Consider the following 18,471-nt stretch of genomic DNA (forward strand, 5'->3'; position numbering starts at 1 on the left):
ATGGGGTATACCGGTTAACGGGGACTGAGGCAGACAAGCACTATGGTGAGAGCATCACAGTGCTACGAGGGCAGCCCTCCTCCTGCGTACGTAGGTATTCTAGTGAGTGTTTTATAAACAAATTATTTGTGCAAAATTATTTACTTTGATCGTGTGTGTGTGTGTGTGTGTGTGTGTGTGTGTGTGATTGTGCTTGTTTGCTTGTAGCGTGGGTGAGCCCCTGAAAGCTCGAGGCAGTCTCGAACAGATAGATGCCTTGCCGTGGCTCAGGACTAGGTCTTCTTGGACTCTCGGGCCACGCTTCCGTAACTTCCAAATACGGGGACAGGTCCATCCTAACCGGTATAAACACTTTCATCTTAAATGATCCTCGAAGTGATTTGCCCTGTATCCGCGCACACAGCACCCCTGATAACAAAAGAGGTGCCAGTAATGGCGGGTCACAGACACTTCACCTATCTCAGGGGCTGCAGTACACCTTGTGGGCTCCTTTCAGCAACAAACCTACCACATCCGAAGGAGATCTACAAAAATGTAAACAAGTGTCAATATTTATACTATAGTGCAATTAGATTTTAGTCCGGTCTCGTGTGATTAGCTCGAATGGAACATTTCCCTTTATTTCCAGAAACGTCCTCTGCACTTGTCTTTGCCTTTCTCAATGGCTCTGAAATCATATGGCGGTCCTTTGGTTAAAACTGATGATGCGTTGGCATGATCTACTCTCACCAGAGGCTGCAACTGAGGCCCTCCCAATTTCCAATTAATTTTCCTAAATATAACACGATGCAACATGATTTAAAGTAAACCAAAAAAGCACTATCACACGGTCAGTGCTGGCCACGCAATAGCGCTTTGTTTTTAGTTACTTTCAGTCCTGTTGCACAGTAGTTCATTTTGCTGTTTAACATCTTTAAAAAAAAATGACAATACCAATAGTCCTCTTATAAGCGAAACCCTTTGGCTTTGCCAATGCTTGTTGCTCTTGCCAACATATCCCTAGTGTGAAATTCCCCAAGGCCAGAGTAAAAGCTGACTGGAAGAGTGGCGCTAAAGTTGGAGAGGCATACTTGCGAGTAAGTTGCCAATTAAAATACTCTGGATATAAGTAGGCCTCCACTTGTGCTTTGACACTCTCTCAATGCAGTCACACCCAACCAAGGATTTCCTTTTTTGAAGATTATTGGAGTCATTAGGCCTCCCCGCAGCATAGCGAAAAATGTAATTGCTGCAAACTGTCTATGCACCCTGCCTCACTCAATTCCCCCGTGTATGCTGACTATGCCTCTTAAGGAAGACTGATCCTCAATACAGTCCCTTCTCCCAAATGCAGTATATGGACCCAAAACACCGTAATAAGCTTTCTTGTTTTTGGGAGCTGGTGATGCTGCAATAAGCATTCGTAAACTCAGGCACCAAGATTTCAAAGTTCTTCTGGAAGGTGAGCATGTCCTTTGTTGCTGCTATATAACTGCCTGGAATTCCTGCATCTTGGAACGAGCCAAAACAACAGCATCTTTATTCACTATCCTTCCTTTGCAGTAAACATAACGTTGTCTTTCAAACAGAGAAGCACCAGCCTCTTAAGTAACCTCAACATCAGATTACAAGATGTTCCTTGGTGATTAATCGCATCCACCATAGACATGCTGTTTGACCAAAATCTAACATAGTAACAAGTAGTCACAGAGCCAAATGTTTAAGGCTACCAAAGTTTGAACAACTCCAAGCAGGTGACATTCATGACCAACCCAAATTCATTCCAAGCCACTTGGCAGTGACGCATGCACTAGTCTGAGTCAAGAATTGCTCCAGAGCCTACACTGCCTGCAGAATCTATAAGCAGACCCAGCAGCTCGCTCAGAGTAAGTGAAGAAGCCCATTGGAGTCACTCAAAACTGCTCTTCCACATTCTCAAATCTGAAAGTGTTCAGTAGATAAGCAAATCCTTTAGGTCAGATGTTGCCCAGACTCTAGACCTGGAGAATTGGTGACCGAAGGGGGAAACCTGCAATGTGAAATTAATTTGCCCTACTTGGATCGGAAGCTGTCCTAGGGTCATTCTCTGGTCTCTAAGCAGGCATCAGTGGCAGATCTAAAGGCCTCAGCTTAGTCTAGGGGAGGCTCCAGAAACGTGAGGGCTAAGGTCACCCAATTGTTTTCTCTGTAGCAAGGGGGACTCCAAGCATGTCCATCAAAGATATAAACGTGCCCAGAGCCTTTCTGCATTCCTCACTACTGGGTACGGTGGAGGAAGAGGCATATGAACAAGATATCATCAAGGTAGCGAATTACTTTAATTGAACCAGCAACCTGAAGAAAAACACATTGTAAAAAGATACTGAAGTACTCCAAGTAGGCACAGGACACAAAACAGCTCATGGATATGCACCTAGTAAAAAGAAAGAGCTGAGAAACTCAAATTCCAGCAACTTGAAATCCTGAGGATGAACTGGCAGCATCCTAAAATTGGATTCAATATCTAGGTTAGCCAACCACGCTTTGTTTCCTAATTGCTGTAATCTGAGTAATGCTTTTTCCAAATAAGTGAATTTGACTGAGCACAACTCTGGTCAATTGCAACATTTTCTGACAACCTCTCAGGGGGTGGTAGGTTGTGGAATAGCCTGAACGCTACTGGGTCCTTTCTGAGGACTATCCTCTAAATCATGGATACTCAAAGTATGGCCCGCGGGCCTCATGCAGCGTCTCTGACCTTTACATGCGGCCCCTTGGGCAACGGGAGCACTGGGCAGCTGTTTGCTCGACTCCACACTAACAATAAAAATATTAAATGGACACACAATCATTTATTTCAAACTTACTTGGTGTTAAAGAAAAGAAGTAACTAGGGACTCCTGCACTTAACTTTAGAAACGCCTTCATTTTTAAAGGCATCTTGCAGCACAAGTGTAAAACTACGACAGTCTCTTCGAAATTAAAAAAGTGTATTTAGTTAACATTCAGAACATTTTTGCCTTAGTACAATTTATTTTATCAGTGCATTGAGATGTATTCATTTAAAAGTGATATTTTCATACATACATTTGGAAACATAAATTCTTTCCTCTACCCTGAGAACACCATCAATAGTTAGAGGCAAGTCACTTGGTATGTGCACTTTATGGGTGGCCTGGGTTCCTATCATACATTAACAACATTATAGTTTAATAAATCAAACATAGAAGCAGGTTTTGTGCAGCGCACACCATGAATCATGTATTTCGAGGTCATCTTAAATGTGATAATGTAGAAAAAGGAGGGAAAGTGAGACTAAACAATTGCCTAGGATCACACAATTTGGAAAAGTGGGTAAGCCGGGATTAATTTCAGGTTTTCTGGTTTCCCATTGATTTTTCAGCCACTAGATGTATATCATTTGCTTCTCTTACACCTACCTTGGCACCAATCCCCCCAGCTACCCCACCCGACCGCCACTGCCCTGACATCAATGCGGCCCCCAGGCACATCACAGACCAAACTTTTTGGCCCCTGGGAAAATGTTTGCGAGTACCCATGCTCTAAGTGGGGCAGACAAAATCATAACATGGAGGGGAGGGGAATTGGACAACTGTTCTGTCTTGTAAAAGCTACTTAAGGATCCTAATTTGGCTTCATTGGATTTAGTTAAAAGAAAGAGTGTGTTGGTTTTTCACTGACTTTGACCTCACCTATTGGGATCCAGAAAAAAATGTGTAAATCCAAGTTTGAGTTTTGTGCCCCTTGCACAGCATGGGGTGCTGAAAGCCAGTGCACCATATTATGCAGTTTAGGAGTAGATTTAGATTTTTTAAATTTCAGTTTTACATAGAACGAACTTGACCCAAATGTATTAGGGCCCTTAATATGAGCACCAGTTACATTACACAAAGACACATACCTTTTTTTTTTTTTAGACATGGGGAGATTAAGTAATTTGCCCAGAATCACAGGATGTTAAGCAGACGCCACGACTTGAACCTGCTTCCCTAGTTGTAAAGTCACCAGCTCTGGCCGTTACACCACATCCCGTCCTCTGTAGTTTGTAAATAATGTCTCCATTTTTTTCAGCCTTCACTTGTGGACATCCTGTGCTTTCATCTGACAGTTACGTTTAACCTCTCGATGGAAAGCAAGGACATCAAATCAGTGGACTTTTTTAAATTGACATGTTTGTGTAGTTCGAGTACAAGCCATCCTATTGAAAGTTAACCATATTCTTTTTTTGTCTCCCCCACCTCTTGACCTTTGAATTTGGCTAAAGAAAGAATTTGTCCTTTATGATTTGTCGCTGTGGGGCACGTTTTCCATCCAGACATTAGATGTCTGATGCCATCTCTCACTGTTATTGCCAGCCCTCTCCAACCTGAAAATATGTCATAATGAGGCCGGGCATCCCTCAAAATTTGTCCTGATTTTTTTTTTTTCTTCCTTCTATGCCACCAAATGTGCCCCTACATCTAGATCTAGTCAGCCGCAATGGAGTGATAACCAGCAAAATCCAGTAACCACTTTGACAAATTCTACTCCACCTTGGGTGAAGGTCTGCTAATCCCATTACTTTCCATTCATCCGTTTAGGCGATAGACCAGTTGAATCAAAAGGATCCATTCTTGCTCTGCTTCACGGAAAAACAGAGGGATGTCAGATGTCTTGTAAATAAATTCCCTCTCAGGTGCTACGTATTAAACCTGATCCTTCTTGTCCCTTCTTATCTTGTGTGTGACCACTTCTGTAACCCTTTTATGTCTGTTGTCGTGACAGCGCCCCAATGCAGGGTCTTTCAATCTCAGCCTATTTCCTATATACAAATAATATAGGTGGGGGCCAAGGGTCAAATATTTACTCGGGAATATATTTGCAGAGTTTCGGCACCATTTGGTAGTGAGCAACTTAGTTTTTGTGCCATGGGATGGAGGATAACCTGGAGGAAGATTTGGATATGCTCTAGTTGTTGGTTCACATGGGAGATTATAACCTAGTTATTTGGTTATGTGAAAGCAAATGAATTAGTTGGTCAGCAGTGTGACAATGGATGATGTAGTTGTGAGCCAGGGAGGAGAGTAGGATCTAGTTTTTGGGTCATGAGGCAGTGGGCTAAGGCTCCGGTAAAAATCCTGTTTAGCTTTATGGGTAGGGAAATTTAGGCTTTGAGTCAAAAGATGCCCCAGTTGTTACTCTGTGAAAGCAAGCACATCATAGGCTGACCGAGTGGAGCGATAGGGCAGTAAGTGACTTTTTCAATATTTCTTTTTATTGTTTTAAAGTTAACAATCTGCGGTAAACTGCACAGCATACAGGGCAGTAAGTGACATAATGGTTGTCATGGGATAGATGATGGCTCTAGTATGGTGTGTTGAAGTAGAAACTGACCTAGTTGTTGGAAAATGAGGTAGACGATGGCCACATTTTTGGGTCATATTATGGGGAACGCTTAAGTTGTTTGGCCATGTTGGTGAGGATGACTTTGAAGTTGTTTGGCCATTTTGGTGAGGATGACCTTCATGTTGGGTCATGGGGCAGATAATTACTTGCTGTGGCACATTGCACCACTTTACTTGTTGGGGCAGAGACTTCCGTAGTTTATTGATGATGCAGCTTATTAAAATAGTAAAAATAACGGTTTTTATGTAAAGCTTTGTACCCCAGTTTTCTCTTTTTTAACACAGTAAGTAACAGCTTTAATTCTGTTGTACATTTGTGGAAAAATGAAGATCTATGCCGGACATGCTGGGATTTGAACTTGCAGCCTGCAGGTTCCACACAGGTGTCAGCAGTGAGTGCTGCATTTACTGAGTAACACTTCCAACCTAAATGGACCATTGGCCAGTAGATAGCCTCATAGTGATGTATGGGGGGGATGCTCACACTGCTGTGAGACACAAGATGATCTGATTTTAAGTCTTGGAGCAGGTGATTACTTAGCTGTTAGATTTACATGTCGGTGTACAACCTATTTCTTCAGCTATGGAACAGACACTACGCGGATTATGTGATGACATATTGCTTTTCCATAGGACTGAGGATGCCGTGATCATTAAACTTGTGGGACATGAAAGGCATTTAAGTATTAAGATAGTGTACTTTCTGAACAAGGGAAATGAGGACAAAGCATTCCTTTGGGTAGTGGGTCAGAGTAATATGTAGTTGTTGGGCCATGGACAGACAAACTTGACCCCGGCAGGTTAGTCTCAGCCTTACCTCTGCCTCTATTAACACAGCTTTCCAAGTTTACATTTTCTACACTGTCAGGTGGGCTTCAGCTGTTTGTTCCCACATGCTCCTGACAATGTTCAAGTTCAGTGACTATGCGTGATTTACCGCATGGGCTTAAATAGTCTTTGACAGAATACACATGGTAGTGTGTGAACTGTTTTTCTTTATTACAGACCAGTAACGGTGGAGGGAGCTTAAGTGATTACTCTTCCTCAGTTCCATCCACTCCGAGCACCAGCCAGAAGGAGCTGCGGATTGACGTACCTCCCACTGCCAACACCCCAACACCCGTCCGTAAACAGTCCAAACGCCGTTCCAACCTCTTCACAGTGAGTATCTTGCCCAACACCTGCACAGCTTCCCAATAAATACTCTGCCTAATGCTGGTGCACAACAGTTCAAGGGGCATATAACTTCAAGTATGCCAGTTGACATATATCCATGTCCTTGCCTGTGCGGACCTTTGGCGCTACGTATCTTACGTGATAGTTACTCGTACCAGCCCATATGCAACCTCTGGCTAACTCTTAACCTTTATCTTCCCACCTCATTTGTATGGTTATTGCAGCCCTTGCAGGTTTGCTTTGTACCAAATACCGCTGGCAGCAGTTGTGGTGTGCCTGTGCAGCCCTAATACCAACCAGCTGTCAACAGCTGTACCAGTGCCTGTGCAGTCATTCCACTGCGTTTTCCGGCTGCTGCCTGTGTAAGGCAGTGCTACCACTTGTGTAGTCTTTCCCTGTAAGATGCCTTCTCAATACCTGTCCATGCCTGTTTCTGTGCCTTATGCAGCCACTACCATAACCTGTCTGTACTCTGTCCTATCCTTTCTACACGCTGGGCATGCCGCTCAATACCTGTTTGCTGATTTTATGTAAAAAATGACCACCTTGCTTCCTAACTAATCTCTGTCCTTAAGCCTTGTTCGTAAATTTATCAGTCTTTTTTTCGTGTGTAGTCCGGATAGCATGTCTTCCTAAACACTGCACAGGCCCGGTGCTTATTTTCCAAGTGGTTGTCGTAGTCTACATGTGGAAGCTGTAAAGTACCCCTTCAAAAATAACCCTTCAGCAGATGTGTTGGTTTGTACCAAAGGCTGTATGCCTGTACTCATTGACAATGTGGCTGAAAACTACTCCCAAGCGCTCTCTTAGCCCCACGCAATGACCTAACTAGGCCACACAAAACGCGCTGTGGCTTACTCATGATCAGTCTCACAAAAACGTGTTTTCCACTGAAGCCATGATGAGTATAAGAGAAGCCAAGGACCAAGACTGAGGTGATGAATCTTCGTTCCTTTCATTTGCCCTTGGAGCTTCCTTGTATTTCTGGTATTTGGAATATATGAAAATTACATCTGGTATTTCCAGATTGAGTAGAATTGGTAAGGGGTTCTGAAATAACTTGAACTTAAGCTGCAGTCAAAAAATGGATGACTCATATGCAATGGAGGACTCTTATAAAACAAGAGTACACTTTGTTCTTGTATCAGTATAAACTATCAGCCACCTTCAATGTGCAGCTATGTCTGCACCCTATGATTTATTTATTTTTTGCACATTTTTAGGGCAATGATCTATCTACTGGGAAACTATCAGGATGCTGTACAGATAAAACACAATAGAGGCACAATATTCCTTAAAAGAAAAGGCACTTCATAGCATCACCAGAAAGTAACAAGAAATATTATTTCAGGTAGGGTTCAATCATGTTCGTGAATCAAAGGTGTAATTACCTAAAGCCATACAAAGAGAGGATAACAGGAGGAGAGCTGGCTGCCCTGCGAGAGGGAACAGGAGGAAGCGTAAGATATCCGCGGGATGGAGGCAACAAAGCACTCCAAGAACCTGAGTTTAGATGAAAAAGTTGGAAAGGTGAGACAGGAAGGAAATGGTTGATGATTGGGTTTGAGTAGGGAGGGAAAATAGGAGCTAGATTAAGCAAAATTGAAATAAATAGAGAGAAACATGCGGCAAGTTTTTTCTGTGGCTTATGGGATGGTCTTCTGATTGTCTCTGGTCCACTGGAAGGAGGGAGGGCGGATCTGCCTCGTATTCTATGTTTTTAATGTTAGGTCTTAGTCTATCGAAGTTTTTCAGATTTTTGTTGCCACCAAAGATTGAAAGCATTCACATGATGATAACACGCTTCCTTAATTCCGTTTCGTGTACGGTGCAGTACATGACCATATAGGAACTTTGAATATCAGGCGGTTTCAGCACTTTAATTGTCAGAATCCTGAGCCAAAGACATTCACTGACAATGTTAAGTGTCAGCGCTGGAGAGCGATCTCTTTCCGTCTTAGTAACCAAGAAACCACACTTCCTTAAATGGTTTCACTTTCCTTTGTCTCCATAAATGGATGAGTTTTGTTTGTTTTATTGTCTACACTTCTGAGGTACCTCCTCCGATCCTCCATACAGCTTCTCACTTAGTTCCTCCTCTTGCATTAGGTTTTTAGGTCACGGCAGCAAAAAGTAGAAAAGTATTCTGTCAGAAATTTTCACTGAATTAAAGAACAGTAAGTAATTGCTCCTGCAAATGGGACAAAGGAACATATACTAGGGAAACGTATTTGAGATACACATTTACCAGTATGACCAACAACGTTTTTAATTGGCAAACCAGAGGAAGTAGCTTCTGAACATTTTTTTTGTGAAAAAATGAATGAACCTGGGCAGCACAGACTTATGTAAAGGTAAAACGGCAGAGTCCCAAGTTGAACCCAGAAGTACCTGAGGCCAAACCTTTGAGATATGATTCTCAGTCAATTGTTTGCTGTATAGATTCATGATACATGACTACTTGGCTGATACAATTTACCAGATGTTGTTTTATAAGTTCACTTACATTTTTATTTACTTCAGTACCACTTGACGACTCTCAGTGGTGCTTCTCTTTCAGACAGTTTTTGTGTAGTGTTTTTGCAGAGTTTCTTCTTCTCTTCCACCACAATGTCTTTGATTTGAAGTTCCCTCTACATCCTCAGATTTCCCAACTGGCATTGGAAATGTGAAGAAAAACATAAAGAGATTGTGAAGGCAAAAGATTGAGAGATAAGGAATACTCCAGAGTCTCTTCTGACTGATGCTAAGGCAACTCAAGTCATTGGCAAAGTCATTTTCTAAGACAAATGCAAGAAAAACTTACACGTGTACCAGTAAGGTTAGTAATTGTTGTAGTACTTAACCCGTGCAGCTCCCTGCAACCACCACGAGCTGCTGAAAAGAGCAGCCCCCTTGTCCTGTAAGCTAATAAGAGCGCTCTTCATTGGACTACCCAAAGATTTGATGTCTATCTTCCAAGAATTGAAATATGATTTCCTAGAAGTGGTCAATAGGAGCAAGATTGTATCTATTAGGCAATTAAAGCATTACTAAACAGGGCAGATCTCTACGGAGTCTGTTACGGTTAGCATGAGACGCTTGTTATGGATTGACTTACTGGGCCATAACCAGTTTCCCAGCAGAGAGATAATGCTATTTAGATCTAATGCTGATGGTGGTGAGATGCATAAAATAAAGGCAGATCCAGACACTCTTAAAGTCGGAAAATGTAAGTCTTGTAAGAAAGAAGGAATATTTATTGCCACATTACAGATTTGTGCAACTATGTTACCGTCAGTTCATTTATCGGTCTCACAAGCAGCAGCACAATTAGAAACCTTGTTATCCTTAGCCTAGATCTTCAAGGGAGGAATACTGTTAACAGCAATCAGCATTACTGAATACCTGGAAATGTGTCAAATTAATAAACCACAAATTAATACCATATCTTGTGAAGAGAGACTGTACTCTGAAGCTTAACCACAGAGTTCAAACAATGTAATCTAAGATCAGTATCTGAAGGACACTCCTGTATGGCAGCACAAAACCGGCAATAGAATGAATGTCATGGCCACGCAAAAACAAGGACATCTATTCAAGATACTTTCTTGTAAGGAAAAAGGGGTCAGAAGAAACAAATCACACCTATTGCAAATCCAGGTACTGGCTGAAGAAAGGAAAGTTCAGTTTGCTGGCTTTGCATTATTTTTTTCTGAAGCTCAGAACAGGCGATTGCATACGTATGTAAGAAAAGATTATTATTTCTGTGTTCCATTCTCCCACAGAGAGAACAAAGCACCCTTGAGTCATAGTTAAAAAAAAAAAAAAAAAAATTCCAGGTTCTGTCATTCATCTTCATTTTAAAGGAAGACGTATGTAGGGATGTCCAGGTGACAGTGATTCAGTGTTTAGGGCAGCACTCCAACTTTAAGAAATCATTAACCACCCCAGTGCTGAAGATTCACTACATGAAATTGTTAATGGTGACATATCTGGCAAAAATGTATCCTTCAGATGAAAGGAAGTTTTCCACCTATAACAAGTGGCCGCTCAGCGTACCAATCCTTAACAAAGATTCCTTAAGGATCTTCCTACTTCTTTGTGCGATGAATTCCTGCACCTTCAAAGTTCTTGTTAGCCTTTAGAACCATGGCCCCAAAAAGGATTCCTAATATTGTATAGTCCTGCCAGGACTCGAGGTGCAGTACACTCTCAAAGCTGGCTGACCAGCTCTTGGCAAATAAACAGATGTAAATCCAGACCGACAACACAAGGACAGCGTGTCTGAAAAAACAGGGATGAGCAAGTTTGAGATCCCTCCTGAAGGACCATCAGGTTACATGGCACTGGCTAATCAAAATCCTGTCATAACTTATGTGTTGACAGCACAAAACAGGCAGGTGGGTACCCTGAGTAGAACTATCTCAAGACATCACGAGTGGATCCTCTGCTACATTTTCAGTTGTCCTCAATCTCTCCAGCTAACCCCAAATTTACCTTTTTGAAAAGGCAAAAAATTCAAAATAACCAAGACATGCAATCAGGTATCATGAGCTTTGCTCTGTAGGGAATGCACTTTCAAGTGCTCAAAACTGGTCAGAGGTATTTCCTTCTGCTTCTCCACCAATTTGTGCTATACTGAAAGTAATTGTCAAACTAAAGCAGCCAAGATGAGTCATTCCAATAACTCTAGTGTGACCGTGCATGTGGGTCAAATACTTCCTTCTCTAGCAGAGTTAATAAACTGGAAACAAGTACTTAATTTGTATACAGAAAAGAAGGGCGGGGACCACTTTTTTTTCTTAGGTGCTCGTGCTGGCACTGACGAATGCCAGGATTACAAAATACTGAGGTTGCCTGGTCTTGGTTCCACCTCATGCTGTATTATTTTACCACCCTCTACACGTGTGTTTTAATTTTACTCTTGAATTCTCATAGAAAAATCCTTAAAATTGTGCCCTACAACACTTCACTTGTAAGACTATTGTCCATTCCCTAATCACTACATGGCTGGATTATACCTGCGCACTCAATCTGGGTCTTCCTCACTATCTGGTTTGGGGGCTCCAGGTGGTTCAAAATGCTGCAGCCAGGTTACTAGCATAAACATTCCTTATAAGCATGCAGTCACCTCCTATTTGAAGAAGTTACACTGGCTTCTGGTACAAAAGGGGAGAGCCTTTAAATGCTTTGTGCAGGCTTTCAGCACCTTCCATGGGAAAGGCCTCAAGTATCTGTTGGACAGACATCGTTGTCGTCTTCCCCCAACAGACTGCTTAGATTGTCCCTTTTGCGCCAGTCAAATTCAGAGGCGAAAGGGCTAGTGAAAGGATGCTCCCATTCTTTTCCTACTCCTAAACTGCGTAATGTGCTTCGTTCCTCTCTTTGTGCCATCCCTTTGGCACTATGCTTTAAATACAATTCCAAACTTGCCTATTTCACACCATCTAAAATTGCAGTTCTTTGTGTTGGGTTTACTTAGCGCCGGGACACCTTGTTGGGGAGCTGCTGTGCTATATGAACTTTCTATCCTTCATTCATTCTTGCAGGTTGTCCTTCCTGCTCTTCTTCCTTTGTAATGGTTCTCTTATTTTTGTATTTTCCTCCTCCTGTCTCTCTCAAACTCTGACAATGAAAAAATAAGTCTTTGTCCCCCAGCTTTAGTGTTATTGCTAACCACCTGCACAAATTACTGTGTGAATGACTGCCTTGTAATTTCCACCTTTGTTCTAGTGTGCATTGCAAAATCGTGCACCACAAAAAACAATTTACCATTGAATGTCTCTCATACACACACTCTTTAACTAACTCTCTTACACACTTTCTCTCACACACATCTTTTTTTCTCTCTCTGATAATGTGCTCTGGGATCGCAGGATAAACTGTTCAGTGAAAATTTCAGTGATCGAAAAGTTGAATGTAACATAAGTAATCTTTCCATTTTAAATACATTTTAGGACGAATGGCAGATTTCACTATATATCTTTTTTGCAAGATAACAGAGGAAACTAAAGTGTATCAGATTGTACATGTTCAGAAACAACAAATAGACCCCCGTGTTTAAAGTACGAAACTGGACAAACACAATATCCTTTTCCTTTAAATGCAAGGAAACAGTCACATTTTTACATTGTTTTATGGTGAATGACTTGGTGTAAAAATAACTCTTTGATTAAAGTTACCTTCCATGCGAGTGGGAGTTTTTTAGCACCAAATGTCCTAAGAGCTTACCCAGCAGCTGTTGCGACTCTATTCTTCATACAGCCGAACACTGTCCCTCCTATGAAATGACAGTAAGAGACCAGAGAATGCAGCAAAGGAATATGTGTTTCATAAAGTTTTTGTTTCTGAGAACTTAGGCTGCTTCATTCTTTGTTGTGTGGTATCATAGGGGTCCATCGGTCAAAGCTAGAAATTTTTAGACTTTATGTGGACTGTAACTAAGAATAATTTGTCCTAGTAAAAATGGAAAACTTGCATTCAGTGAGATATATAGAACAGTTTCAGCTATTCGAAAAGTAGAAAACTGGGCCACTAGAAATGTTACTGTAGTATTCACCCTACAAATATTTCCCTGGCTTAGCATAAGAGTCCAACCAGAATAACAGCTGTACACAACTTATCTTTTGATGCCTCAGCAGTCTCTGGCAAGGAACTCATAATGTCAAGGTGGAAAACACCACAGCCATGCAAGATCTTCAGCAGAGAATGACTATTTCAACTCGCGTCTTAGCAACTAACACAAAGGGTGTTATCTGAAACATTGTTTCCAAAATTACTTATGGCATCAACATTCAGCAAGTGGTGTAGCTCAGATAGACAGTATGGTGCTGTGCCGTTCAAATCGGTTATACTTCTCAAATATAGAGCATAAGCTTGAGTCTTTTCTTCAGCACAGAACCATGGAAGGGGAGATGGCACCGTATTTTCTGAGAGAATAGGAAAAATGTTTGACTAGACACAAACAAACCCGGTCACAATTGTGCACACATTCAGAGAAATGCCTCGTAGCAAATAAAGTAATTTAATGACAAATAGTGCAGTAATTCGAGTAAGAGGTGGATCCTTTTATGTCAAAAGGGAACATAGAGCCAGTGCTGGCTTTTTCAGTATCCATATAGTGTTCATGCTACTTCAGCACCCAGTAGTATACTTGTGCAGGCGTAACATAGCATTGAAATGAAATTGTGAATGCTTTCTTTGTTTGCAAGGCACAGACTTGTATATAGACATGTAGATGTCGTATCCCCTATATTGTGAAAGATATTAGCTATGGCAGACCATTGAACAGATGAACACAGCACATTATTGAAAATCACCATCGAAGAACACCACAACTCAATTTTAAGTGCTCCATTTTGGACTCGCGCCTATCCTGCAAGTACCCCAGAAACAGTGTGGTTTGAATGAGAAGGGAGTGAGTTCATAGCTAAACTAATATGTTGGTCTCCAGGTATCATAGTACTTCCACAAAGAATTGGACTACTTGGGTCTTGTAAAAAATGATTTTTAGCCTCAGAATGAAAGTGTATCACTTATCTTCAATTTTAAATTTCCACAATCTATTCAGTTTTTCAAACATAATTTTCTGCTAGGCAGTTTACTTTGCAGTCATGATCTTCATGGCCTTGCTGTGACGTCTGACTCTGCATTATTCTTGTCTTCTTTTGTAACTCCAGATGAGTGTACAGGTAGTCTTTGAATGAACAGTGAGCTATTTGAAAACATGATCACAGTCTCACACTTGTCTTTCTCTTATTTTCAACTATCACTGTAAAAGAAAAATAATACATTTGCTAAATGATTCATTCAAGAAGCTGGCACACAAAGTGACCATAGTCTCTTAAGCACCCCTCCTGATTTACTGGAATGGCAAACTCATTTAGAGCATCCGATGGTCAAACAGTGCAGAAACACTCTGGTCTGCTTCTCAGCATGAATTCACGTCAAAGGAGTATTCATTAAAGTGAACATCTCAATAACAAGACATTTAAAAATGAAGCAAGGAGGCAGGAAAGGTTGTGTTGTATTCAGTGAGGTCTAGAAGTGTTTGCACAGGCCAATTCCAAAGTTTTGAGACAGAGCAGAGAATCTGCAAAAATAATGAAAATATTGAGCTGTTGCTTAAGGTACCCTGGGCAAAGTGTCAGCAGTAACAGCTAAAACAAGTACTTAATGAAGAACTGGAGCTACTATCTTAAAAGAAGTCCTAAAATATGGATTTTACCAAGTAACAGGTGATCCACCTCAGTGTGATCCAGAAAGACAAGATCTCTACTGAAGCAATGATCATGATTGTAAGGGCCTTGGCTTTTAACCGTGGTTCTGCAATCTTTTATATTGTTCCTAGAACTTTGAAAGGTATTAGACAGAGGACCTATCTTAGATGAGGGTAGAGATGTCTAACTGTGATTGGGCAGCAGTACATTTGGCTGCTTAACTCATGTCGCTTTTCATGCATGGTATCTGCCTTAAGGGTGGATTAAGATCGTTTTTGAATATGTATAGAAATAGTAGAATTTTACGGTTTATCAGTGAGCTGGGTATGGACTTGTTTATTTATATTATATAACTAACTTAACAAATAATTCTTTTAAAAAATAATTTTAGATTTTTCTTCCTGTCTGATTAAAAAAATAAGATTTTGTAAATAAAAAATTGTTTAATAGTTTACTTTAAATCCACATAAACAATACAAGAAAATGGATCACGGGTAGGCCAATTAGCCTTCATTGATAACTTTCTGTTCCAATATTTTAAGCGTAAAATATTCTGTAAGTGGTGTATTGCAGGAGGTTTTAATCATCCTTGAGAGGACATTCAACTTGCATCTTATCTTTGGCTAGTTAAAGCAATGTTCTATCACTCTCTCCAAGTGCAGTATTCTGTCCTACTGAAAGAGACCTCCCGTGCCCATCATGGACTCAAACATGCTGATGGGAGATGAGATCCCCAAGACCTAGTGGGCACACTTGCCAGCCTCTTGAAAAACTCTGCACTGAACTTATTCTCTTCCATGAATATCACTGGTATTTTTAAATTCTGGGACTGCTTTTGTGTCTAGTCTTTTATGGGAGGCTAACCCATAGATTTGCTAGCACCCTTTGAGAATAAAATTTTTATTTGACACTTAGGTCTGCCCATCAGAAATCTTGTTTTGTGGCTTCTTAATTTTATCGAACCTTCTCTTGTGGGCAGGCACAAATGAGAGTAGGTGTATTTTATTTTTTAAATGTTTTTATTGTTGCTTTTATTTCTGCCACACGACCTTTTGTTTTGTGCTTTGCTCATTTCTGGTTTACGTTTTTAAATAGGGAGGTCATGGTTCTTAAGATGCATCACAGGCTCCTTCCCAAAATACTTACAGGCTTCTGTGCTAATCAGCTTCCAAGGTAGCCAGGGCTGCTGTGAAAAAATATTCAATCCATTTTTAGTACACTTGTCTTTTTCTGTATGTGATTGTAAGATAGCACAAATCGGCTGAGAGGTGAAGCCTAAGTTGCCTACCTGTAATCTCCGTTATCCGACGTGGCTATATTCTTAATGATTGCATGCAACTTAAACTTCCTGTGCAGTCTGAGAAGATCACAGGTGTGAAGATATTTGTTCTTTTTAGAAAAAGGTGTATTCATAATTTATTGTTGACGTTGGCCACTTCAGAGCCTCTCGTCATCATTTGTGCCCAAACATTGGCACCCCACCTTAAAAAAATATATATATCAGGAGTATAAACAAGTGAGGTGTTTTAAAATGTGTTGTGGGTGTTCCTCCTGTCAGCAGAAATGCCTATGCGAGTCCTTAAACGCTGACCGTGCTGTGGGTCATATGTTGGGGCAAACGTGGCAGTTTGCAGGCATACAGGTAACTCCACTGGTGCCGCCTGCCCAGTGCCTCGCACAGGAAGCTCAGGTGCTCCAAAAGAACTGGTAGAAAGGCAGGAGTGGTGCCCGAGATGGGTGGGTGATGTTCAGGTAGTATCTTGGTGTCTGCACACTTTTCTGGGAGGGAATGAGGATATTTTAATGCAGTGAAATCGTTGGGGTTGTGCTTTGCGATAATCCTTTTCCATTTAGAAAAGAAATGCGGTGCCGAATTGTCCTAGCAAAGAAATGGCCTGGTTCGCTTGTTCTTTCTCGTGCACTGATGCAAGCTCCATTTCCTTGGTGGCAGGTCGTCCAGGCGGGATGACTGATCATCGTGCGTGTCATACAGGGATGAATCCTCGCAAGTCCTGCGATGCATGTTTGGCTGTTGCTACCTGTGTAATTGCATTCCCTGATTGGTGACAGTGTCGTTGATTTGTGACAACGTCTGAAATGCAGTTTCCAGATGTCTGCAAAGCCTTTACAGGCTGCAGTCTGATGCTGGATTTGTTTGAATATTTTCTATTCTAGCAGCATTTCAGAGGTTTTTAATTGTTTGGCAGTGTATTCACCCATTCAGTTTGGAGGGTGTTTCTTTTGCTCCTGCCTTCACTGTGTTAGTTTTGAATACTATATGTATGTGTCGTCTTGCCAGAATTTGGAACTTTGCAATTAGGGGCAAAGCTTTTGTCATCAATTGGTCTTCGATTACTACAAACAGTGGTAATCTCGGACTAGCTCAAAATATGCCAGCGCCTCCAATGGATTATGGTCACCATTAGTGAATGTTCACAAAAGTCCCATCTCTAAGTAACGCCATGCAGTGCGGTATTAGTACCATGTCAGAACTGAGCCAAGCTAGATTTGCTTGCTTTATTCCTAACCTCAGAGGCACTTTGGTCATTCCCAGGAAGGAGTGAACCTGAAACCTCATCAAAGATGCCTGTGTCATTGCGAGCAGGCAGTCAGAGGAAACAATTGTGTGTAGTCCCCTCCCAACGCGGTACGTATTGGGACATTCCCAGCAAGGGGCACATGAACACCCACCGTGCCTGCCTGGCTCATTCCCAACCTAGGTTCACTTGGGCCCTCGCCATTCTGATGTGTCTCTCTAGGAATCTATGAACCTCATAAAACTCGCCCCAATTTAAGAAAACCTGGGGCCACATCAGGCTAATCTCTGTCATTGCCACCAGGAGGCACATAGACCCACATTAGATTAATAAGAGAACTTTGCCAGCACCAGTGTTTTTGGAACTGCATGCATCTGGATTCCAACACACCTTAATAAACTGCAGCCCTATTGTACAATCCTCTCTGCCAAGTGCGCTTCTTCTGCCTGTACTGTCAGCCGTGGTTATTTTACTTAACACGTTTTGTAGTAGTCTAGTTATGAATTTAATATAATAAAATACAGCTGTGTAGGTAATACTGTAGGGGTGATGTAGTGCTTACAGATCTTGCAAATGTGTTGCTCAAAATTGCTTTTCAGTGCAGGGCACTCTAGGAAGGCCATGCTTCCCTGCAACCATACCAGTCCATACTAAGCATTGGAACTACTCCTTTGTTCGCCCTAGCCATGATCACTGCCAGCACATACATGTTTGACACCTGCTGCTGTCATTGCCAGAGAAGCCCAGCCTGGCACCACGCCAGTCACTTTGCCTGACATTGGTTCCATGTGTCAATTTTGGCTTGCTTGAATTTTCTGCTGTTATTTTGTTTGAAGTAATTTCCCATTTCCATTCTTTGTTGTAGTATTCGTTTTGTTATTTTTGTCTTGTAGTTTAGTTTTTTTCATACTTTTTCTTTTCCTCTTGTGTGCATACAACCATAAGCCCTGGGTCGGAGAGGTTATCCCTTCACTCTTGTTTTTTCCTCACTCTTTACTATACCTTGCTTTAGTTTCCCTCCTTTCATTACCTCCAATTCTTCCTTCCTATTTCCGTTGTCTCACCCTCTGTAGCCATAACTGCCTATACTCCTGGTCTGCAGGGTGGTCTTCGCTTATACTCTATGTAGCTTTTTTATGGATATTCATAGCTGCAGATTCCTCACCATAGACTATTCCCCATGCACCTGCTGTA

The 18,471-nt window shown here is 41.5% G+C and overlaps 1 protein-coding gene across 4 annotated transcripts in view; it reads left to right on the forward strand.

Moving 5' to 3' along the window:
* AGAP1 (ArfGAP with GTPase domain, ankyrin repeat and PH domain 1) overlaps positions 1-18,471 on the forward strand; it is a 942,320-nt gene that overhangs the window by 490,324 nt on the left and 433,525 nt on the right. For 3 of the 4 annotated variants that reach the window (XM_069225552.1, XM_069225553.1, XM_069225550.1), the window contains exon 8: positions 6,369-6,524. The exons of the other annotated variant lie outside the window; for it this stretch is intronic. In XM_069225552.1, coding sequence (XP_069081653.1) covers positions 6,369-6,524 — 156 coding nt within the window. The remainder of the gene's footprint in view (positions 1-6,368; positions 6,525-18,471) is intronic. 4 annotated transcript variants of the gene reach the window in all.

The sequence above is a fragment of the Pleurodeles waltl genome, chromosome 3_1 (genome assembly GCF_031143425.1).
Source record: "Pleurodeles waltl isolate 20211129_DDA chromosome 3_1, aPleWal1.hap1.20221129, whole genome shotgun sequence".
Classification (NCBI taxonomy): domain Eukaryota; kingdom Metazoa; phylum Chordata; class Amphibia; order Caudata; family Salamandridae; genus Pleurodeles; species Pleurodeles waltl.